General features: G+C 39.0%; 2 protein-coding genes across 3 annotated transcripts; one reads left to right on the top strand and one right to left on the bottom strand.

Moving 5' to 3' along the window:
* The first annotated feature begins 335 nt into the window (after positions 1–335).
* On the top strand, positions 336–3,446 carry LOC132197395 (uncharacterized). Its single transcript, XM_059620662.1, has 2 exons — positions 336–1,028; positions 1,690–3,446. The coding sequence occupies exons 1-2, from the start codon at positions 535–537 to the stop codon at positions 1,970–1,972; spliced, it is 777 nt and encodes a 258-aa protein (XP_059476645.1). The 5' UTR covers positions 336–534; the 3' UTR covers positions 1,973–3,446.
* Positions 3,447–3,653: 207 nt separating this feature from the next.
* Positions 3,654–6,810, bottom strand: LOC132197383 (U4/U6 small nuclear ribonucleoprotein Prp3). 2 transcript variants are annotated; one of them, XM_059620639.1, is made up of 11 exons: positions 6,660–6,810; positions 6,329–6,480; positions 6,018–6,184; positions 5,773–5,937; positions 5,378–5,710; positions 5,137–5,325; positions 4,920–5,077; positions 4,370–4,816; positions 4,163–4,309; positions 4,016–4,106; positions 3,654–3,911 (listed from the first exon to the last, which is right to left on the bottom strand). In XM_059620639.1, exons 2-11 carry the CDS (start codon positions 6,471–6,473, stop codon positions 3,753–3,755), a joined length of 2,001 nt encoding a protein of 666 aa, XP_059476622.1. In that variant the 5' UTR covers positions 6,474–6,480; positions 6,660–6,810; the 3' UTR covers positions 3,654–3,752. The 2 variants fall into 2 exon arrangements, with proteins under 2 accessions (XP_059476622.1, XP_059476632.1); XM_059620649.1 differs by lacking the exons at positions 6,329–6,480; positions 6,660–6,810 and having other exon boundaries at positions 5,773–5,951; positions 6,018–6,160.
* Positions 6,811–9,117: the final 2,307 nt, after the last annotated feature.

The raw sequence follows: 9,117 nt of genomic DNA, 5'->3' as shown, positions 1-9,117 counted from the left end.
TTTATGCAAACTTTATAAACGGATTTATTTAATACTAGACTTAAAATGAGTAGCAGTCGATATAAAGAAAGCAGAATTGGTACAAGATGAAATTTCTCTTCATTTAGTAACGTTAAACGAGGAGCCCTATAATGAGAACTAATAATTTATTTAAAGGTAAATAAGCATCCCTGAGAGACTAGTAACGATTAAAACAAAGTTTGCCAGCTCAGAGTGAGGTGCGTGCGTGAGAGACATTCATTCATCCACCCCCGGTCGCGACCTACCCCAATGGTCTGCTGTTCTCAGGCGTGCGCAGCTGCTGCTCCAGCGCGCACCTTACAATTTATTGATCGGCGCCGCCACTCTTTATATTATCTAGAACTGGTCGGAACCACCGGTAAGTAGGAAGGCAAAAACCGATTGGCCTGTGATTTTCCACGAACTAGTCCACTGCTTTTCGGTGGAAAGAAAACCGCTGGGCCGAAACGATTTGCGGACACCTGATTAGCGCCTCGAAGGGAATCGAGGCTGTTCGACGGCCGGCCGCAAAAAATGTCCAAGCTGGAAAGCAAATCGCCGCTGCCGTTGCTGCGCTCGCCGAGCCACGAGTCGATTAACACGAGCCTCTCAGTCTTCTCAGTCAGCTCCACTGACCTGAAACGTCCTCGGGGACCAAGTCCAAACCCTGTGCTCATCAGGGAGCCGCCGCCCTTTGAAGAGGATGCCGACCTTTTGCGGACGTGCGCCCAGTTGTCGGCCGCCCTGGGCTTGCGACGCAGTTTCAGCGCCAGCGAGCTGAGCGACGCCGATGGCGCCGCCGGTAATTTGCGTCCTCGGAATGCAGTTTCCGAGCTGGTCTTGTGCTGCCAACGGCACCTCGAGATGGCCAACGCGTCCAACGCCCGCCTGCAAAACGTTTCGCGCTCGTGCTCCACCTGGGTGGCCATCGGCGAGCCACACAGTAACCTGCCTAGTCCACACTCACACGGTGCACAGCCTTTTACACCCGCAGACCTCGTCAGAAGTGTCAATAAACGCGTCCGCAGGTATATTTATTTGAGCAAAAATCAACAAATTTAGGCATATTGATATTATTGATATATTTTATTCTAAAAAATTAAATTAAAATATAATTATAATCTTTTATTACCTTTTTTTAAAAGTTGCACTATTTTTGCGCGCTGGGGAACTTTTAATTAATAAATTTAAACACCTTCCGAAACTAACTAATATATTTGTCTTTTTTTCATTTGGAAAATTGGAGCAAAGCTTCTATTTACACATTCAATGTGCATGTAATTCGTTCGGAATAAAGTAAATTTATAAACAACAAAAGAAAGGAACGTTGTTCATGCAGAAGCTTTGTATAGGCAACCGGGATGACACGGCTGTCAACGCTGTTGCGTTCTCGCTTTCGCAGGCGTTTACACAACTAGCGACCCTCTTTCTCTTTGTTAGGCTATGGTGCCCGACTTTTTAGGGCGTGCCTTATTAATATTGATTTTCCAAGCTCTCTTACTCCGTATTATTTTAAAAAAAAATTAATAAAATGGTAATTACCAATTTTATCATCATTCTCATTACACATACAGAGAGGCAAATTTGTAATATAAGAGGGATAAAATGAGAATAAATTTATTTAGATATTATTAAAATAAAATTGATGAGAAACATCCCAAATTCGATAATAACTATCCCCATTTACAGTCACTACTTGCACCGCCGTCTCCTGGCGACGTGTCGCGCCCTCGAAAGAATGAGTTCCGACATGGACAGTCCACCGCAGACCTCTTCAGGATCGTTGTTGCGCGTACCAGGAGCAGCAGACCCTGGTCGCAGACGCAGCCGCAACCTACCCCTCACCATCCGCGACATCGAGAAGGAAAAAGGCAAACCCCTCAGCAAATACGAGAGGAACGTGATGATCTTCAATTGGCTGCACACGCTTGAGGACGCGGTCCTGGACCCTCTGCCCGCGGGCAGCAACTGACATAGCGCCGACTTGACCGCCTTGGCTGAGAGCGCGTGATCTCAGGGTTGCAATGATCGCCGTCGCTCGACTGTGCGTAATTTATTCGGGGGCCTAGCTATTGCTTGTATTTCCAGGGAATTTTTTAGAACTTTTGGCCTTGGCGCGATTTTGTGTGTGCCAAAACTAAAACACTTTTTTGGCAGAGTCTTTAAACTTTTGAATCTCCAACTCTAAACATAATATGTGTTTTGCTTTGGCCGTCACGGTTTACGTTTTGGCCTTTAAAAAAGCTCAACATTTTTTAAAACAATCGTGCGCTGCTGTGTGTTTTAAAGCTCTCCGATGTATTGCAGATTTTTTTTATGATTTGTAGAAAAAGAGTTAAGAGCCGGCCAGTATAGTTGTCATGCAGGATCGATTAAATTTTTTATTTGACACACTGCCCTCCAGTCCTCCCAAAGATTAGTGTCTCTTTAACCTTAAATTTATTGTTGATATTGTAAAATACTCTTTGAATGTCTTCAAACTGCTATTATGAAAAGAAGGCCTTAAATTACTCTAACTTTATTAATAAGCTATTTATGTATATTTCGCTGCACACGAATGAAATTAATATCTCCACCATATCATGATTGATACAGGTCTCCTAAATATATGTGTTTGAGTGTGAGACAACGAAAAAAATTAATTTGCTTTGTAATTGAGAAATCATATATATTATATTATAAAATGTGATAAAATACTCTTTGCTAATTTAAAAAAAAAAATAACAAACTTAAAATTTATATAACTAAATTTGTTCATCATAGCTCAACTCTACCGGTCATTTTTTTTTTTTAATCAATAAAGGTAGAGTCCAGGTAGAGTCTTGACGACGCAGCAATTTTAGCGAGATATACTAACGGGTCTGACTTATTAACAACAGATAGGTAAACTTGTTAATTAAAAGTTTAAAAACAAGCAAACCTGAAAAATATTTTAAATAGAAAGGAAATATTTCTTTGAAGATACTATAAAAATACTGAGATTCCAAAAATATAAGAGCATTTTAATGCAGAGAATAAAAATATGACTGACCTTCTTATGCGAGTTTTAAATATTACATGAAAAAGTATACTCCTAATTTTCTCTTCTCAGCTTTTGGCATTGCGATATAATTTTTTGATTGCTGCTTTCATGAGATAATCATTTTGGTCCACGGTCTCAGATGTAAATTATAAAATATTGTCGTAATCAAGTTGCCTTTGCTGTCTTGTTTGGAGTAATTACATCACCGTTGGTTAACTGATTGTAGCACGGAATATTGTTATGTATTGCTTCTGTGCAATAATGGATGCTTTTTTGGGTTGAAAATAATTTAACTAAAGCTCTAAAATATGTTTGAAAAGGCACATGTTGTGAACTCCATCCTGCTCGAACCAATCTCCAGTAAATGTTGTGTATTTGTAAAAATATTCTATGAAGCTCTTAAACAATAAACACTGAACGAAGTGTTGATAATTATTAACTATTTTTATTTTATATTTTTTACCTTACTACAAATATTTTCCAAGTTTAACAACAATTATTGTATGTTGTTGGCTTTTGTGAAAAAGTAATCACTATCCCCTCCACTTCATCCCATTTAATACATACAATAGACGGTAGGGACGCCATCTCAGATTGGCCATGTGTTAAAAATTATCTACATTTGATCTAATTTACGCAGAACTGAAATTTATTGATAAACCAATCTTTTACACACAGCTGCTGGTAAGGCATGTAATAAAGAAATACAAGACAACTGAAATTTAGAACATCAGGCATTATCCTGTGCTGTCTCCAAAACAGCACCACTGTAAGCCAAATCCCAGTGGTGCTCCACCTTGTGTTTCTTGAAAAGCTCCCTAGCCGCACGCTCAGTTGGACACAACTTGAATTTCACATCCCCGGAAAAGCTCCTACTTTTTTCAGAGCCCTAGAAATTAATTTCAACTTTAACAATCTTTTTAAATTTTTTACTAAATAAATTGCAATAAAAATTTTGAAGAATAAAATTAATATTTAAAAAAAGTGACTTACCTCCCACACTAGGACACACCTATTAGGGACCTCATTGCCATCACTATCTTTCACCAGATCCTCCTCCCATTTAATGCGGTGCAGCATCAATCTGAAGTGACAAAAATATTAATTAAAGAAAGATTTTAAATTAAAGTTATAATATACCGTTTGTATTTTTTCATCTGCTTAGGTCCGCCTTCCATCACAATAACATTGCAATCTCGGAAGAGCGCAACCGTGCCAGTCATGAAAAGTTGCTTTGCATTCGTTTCCACTTTAAACTTCTTTGACTGATTGCTCAGATCAGTGACACTGAAAAATTCAACATTGCAAATGATTAAATGATGAAACAACGTGGTAATGAAGACTAACCGGAAAACAGCAACTTGGACGCCTAGAGTGGTGTCTTCCTTCATTTTCTTGATCTTTTTCGAACGCCTCTCCTCCGGTGTCAGCTTCCTGGCAGCATTGGCATCCTCGTGCGCCTTCTGTCTCTTGGCCATTTGCTCTCGCACGTGGGCTTCGATCTTGGTTGGGTCCTGAACGGCCTCAGTGCCGAGAACTCTCATTAGGTTGGTGATGCGGAGTTTTGGCTCCGGAGCTGGTTCGAGCCCAAGACGAATCTTCTCCTGCTCTTCCTTCCAAGCTTCACGACGATTTTGCCTGCGTATTTTCTTGCGTTCCTTCTTGGTCAGAAAGACAGGCATGTAAATGGGACGCAGAGGGTCCGTTGGGGCTCGCATTTGGGTTGGATGCTCCACCAGGTTGGTGACAGCGCCACCTTGGAAAATCACCTTGCCGTCTGACTTAAAGGCGTACCTGAAACATAAGTATTCAGTTTTAGAAAATATCTCATTAACCGACTACTATTGATAAAAATTAAAAACGGTTAAAAAAACTGCTAGATTTGATTTTTACGTACTTGTCCCCTGCCAAGATGATTGAGTCCCACCACTCTACCTCAGGGACTTCGTCATCTCTTGAGTCCGTCGGAGTAATTAAGGCCAGCTTGGTGGTTGTAGTGATGCCGGTTTTTCTGGCAATCTGCGAGATTTCGCTCTGAAGCTTCTCCAACTGAGCCTGTTTTTAAATTTGTAAGTTTTAGATCATCTCCTTTTACAAAATAAAAAATTACTTACTTTTGTTCTCATTCTGTCTGCCAATGCTACATATTTTCCCGGCTCGTTGAATTTGAGAGCTCTCTTGTTACGAATAGAAGTCTTGGCTGCAATTCGAGGATCGTAGAAGGTCTGCTCAGTCACATCTTCTGAGCCTTTGTCCTGCAGCTGTTGCTTGAACTCCTCTCTCTTTTTGGCTCGGATGTTAGCCTATTTTATAAATATTTTGTTATTTATTGTAAGCGAAGACCAAAAAATATACCTTCAGAGTTGGCATTCTCTGTGTCAGCTGGATTTCTTTGCCCTCCATGTCGACCGTTCTGCCTTCCGCATCCAAAATCAGGGGTTTTGGCTTTGCAGTGACCTCCCTCACATGGGCCGTAGCAGCAGCAACGGCAGCAGTGATGTTCACTGCATTGATTTTCTCCTGAATTTGGGCTTGCAGTTGGGCAATTCTGCGAGCCTTTTCCGCTTCTACAATCATTTGAGGATCCATGATACCAAATTTGGGCTTTGTGTTGTCAGTTCTTAAGGCGGTCAAGGCTTTCTTTCGTTCTTCGATGACCTTTTTAGCATTGTTCATCATTGCTTCAATCTGAAAGAACCAGTCGAGTTAATTTTGAAGAAATAAATTCATCCTAATTATCATTTAATTACATCTTTCGAACTCAAATTTGAATTTCCTCCAAGTACAGCAGGCGCAACTCCGAGTTGCATGGGTATGACCATGCCTGGGCCTCCTGAGGGTTGTTTGCTGCTGGCCATCGCAGCTGCTGCAGCCATGGCTTTGGAAACGCTGTCTCCGCCTTCGTTGCCGTTGTCCTATGAAAATAGCTCTATTAAAGCACAGAAAATCATTAGTAGCTTGATGTTTGAAACATGTGTTTGGCCGAGACACCTACCATAGCTTCCTTGGCCTTGGACTTCTTTGACTCGCGGTCGTCATTCTCCGCCAGAGCTCTCTTCCTGGAGGAGCTTTTCAAGGAACTTTTGACCACAGCGCCCAACTCCATCAACCTCTCAGTCATGCGTTCAGCTTTTTTGCTGTCCAACACACCTGACAGTTTTTCTGAAAATTGATTTAAATAATTATCATGAGATGCAATATGATAATATGAAGTAAATAGTTTAGAATCAAAATGGATTAATCCAAGAAAGACTCTGAGATTTAATCAATAATATTAAAAACGCATTCATTAAAACAGGAACTTACCACAAGTTTTCCTTTTGTCATAACCAGCCGAAAGGCAACTCATGGCCACATTGCAGATCGTCAAGTCCGACTGGCCGTGGTACCTGACGACCAATTTGTCAACTTTCGGACGAAGATTGTCAATATCTTTGGAGCTCAATGACATTTTGAAGCTGCAAAACGGGTAAAATTAGAAAATAGGCGGGCAGGAGAACGATAATTGCGACAAAAACAGCTCAAATAGGTCAAACGAGGAGCAAATGGATGGCTTTAACCGCTTTAACCTTGCTGCAGGAGTTTGTTTACAAATCAAACTTTTTAATAAATAAATGGAAAATACGATACTACTTACTCTTAAAATATTATCTAATGATAAAAGAATGAAATTTTGTGTAGTATTTTACACAAAAATATTATTTGATGAGACAAATTTAATAAAAATTGTTTGTTTCGCCGACCATTCAACAGCACAATCACGAGAGAAAACAAACGACGATCGACAATCATCAAAAGAAAAATGACGTTGGAGGGCGTTGGACGCGCTGAGCGTTGATTGGCGGATGAGGCGGCCATGCCGATTCCACATTTAAACTTTGCCGCTGTACCTGTGTGCCGTGACTGCCGTGTGAAATATTATAGCATTAAACCTATTTTACGCTATTTTATGCAAAAAAAGAGTCACATAATTGTAAATATATAGAGCTAAATTTAAAACTAATTCCATCCTATACTGGACACTGGACGTACTGGTTTACATTTAATACCATTTTCCGGAATTATGATCAAAAGAGGAAATTGGAATAATTGATTAAATACCTACTAATATTAAATATTTTGAGGGTGCTTGTACTGTACTTCTTCTCTTTAAATTATATTTACCTTGTAAATTTGTAAACGCATTTTTAAAATTTAATTTATTAACAAACTAGAAACCTCATCAAAAATTTGTGCTAGTATGTTTTAATTTTTAACGATTATTACAAATTATTTACTATTTTTTTTTATATACTAAAAAACTCAATCACCAGGCTCTTTTAATAAAAGCGTCAAAATTGAAGAGAATAACTACTTATTATCTGCCACTTCGTAGCTTCAATATTGGAATTATTATCTTGTTCGTTTTTTAATTTTTTATTTAGGGATAAATTTTCCAAAATTTTCCAATTCAGCACTTTTGATACTAATTAAAAATTCCTTATTTTTATTTTCCTAACATTTGCATTCAACATTCAAAGTTTCTGTGGAAATTTATGGAAAGTGTCTGTGGTTTTCTTATCACCCTCAGTTAATTACAAGGCCGGAAAAGTCACTGACCCGAAAATTAATTTTTTTTTGTACTTTGCGTCCAAGTGACACTTCTCAACTTTAATGTGCGTCTTGGAAAAAGGGGTCAGCCTTTTGATAACGTTTTTAACACGCAAATTGCCTTCAAAAAGCTGACGTGGTTTCCCGACCTCTTATTTTCTTACAAAATTATAAAAGCCAACGAGTAGTTGCGGTCGTGGACACATCCAACATGACTTCAATTGCGTTCACATTCCTGGTAAATTTACTCAATTTTTTAATTTACATTTTGAATTTATTTTAAATGCTCAATAGGTTATAGGAACATTTTCCTACTCGGTCTGCGCACTGCCAGCAACGCCGGTGAGCAAAAAGGCGCATCCAGTTATGCGGGATGAGGCACTCAATGGTAAAATGCAAGATGCCAATGAGGCCAAGCAGTTCTTTGGGGGACCGGAGCCTTTTCCTGGAGGACCTCAGGGTTTTCCTCCAGGCATAAATGAACAAGGTTTCATACCCCAAGGAGGTCATGGAGGTCTTCATCCTGGAGGTTCATTTGGCCCAGGCGAGAAATAATTAAAATAAATTCATTGATATTTTAATATTTGCATGTATATAGGCGGTCCTGGCTTTGGCCCTGATGGACCTGGTGCTTTTCCAGGTAAAGGCATTTCGCTTAAATTTCTATTAATTTAAAATTATAATTATTTTAAGGAGGACCTTTTGCTCAACAACCATTCCCAGGCAAATTTTAAACAAATTATAAAAGATTAATAATACCTTTTAAATTATTTTGTAATATAGGAGGCCCTGGTGGCCAATTTCCTGGTTAGTTTAAAATGTTTGATTCTAATATATTCTTTTTCAATACTATATGAATGTTGAGAAAATTAATTTTTATTGTGAAAACCTAACGTAATAAATAAAAAATGCAGGAGGTCCAGGTGGGTTTCCTGGAGGTGGTCCTGGTTACCCTCATCCTGGTGGTTTCCCAGGTCTAGATCAATTTTCGGCAAAATATAATTTTTTTTTACTAAAATAAATTCTTAGGTGGGCCTGGGGGATTAGGAGGTGGTCCTGGGGGTAGGATATTTTTTTAAATTTCGTTCTTTTTATAATAATACTTCATTAAATTTCAGGCTATCCTGTTGGTCCAGGAGGACAGGGCGCTGGGTTCTTCCCTGGGCAATATCCCAATCCAGGGCAAGGTTTTGGACAGCCCGGATATCAACCATTCCACCCATTTGGACGCAAACCTAAGGGCGAGAAACGTGCTGTTTACAATTTTTATAGAAGATTTTGAATTAAAAGTTTTGTAAATTGCTCCTTTTGAATATTATATAATTAGTTCCAATTGAATGGAGCTTTGATTTAAAAATTGACCTGAAGATTTTGAATTGTATTTTGTCTGAGTAAGGATCACTGAAAAGAGTTTTGAAGCCCGCATGAATGAGAAGTTTGCCTCAAAATCGCAAACGCAGTTAGATCAAAGGAAGTTTTTAAACTATTGCAGGGCACACACATGC

Source organism: Neocloeon triangulifer, unplaced genomic scaffold (assembly GCF_031216515.1).
Source record: "Neocloeon triangulifer isolate White Clay Creek 2 clone unplaced genomic scaffold, ASM3121651v1 ptg000001l, whole genome shotgun sequence".
Lineage (NCBI taxonomy): Eukaryota > Metazoa > Arthropoda > Insecta > Ephemeroptera > Baetidae > Neocloeon > Neocloeon triangulifer.
Note: the sequence above shows the minus strand (reverse complement) of the source record. Positions and strands in the feature narration are given on the sequence as shown.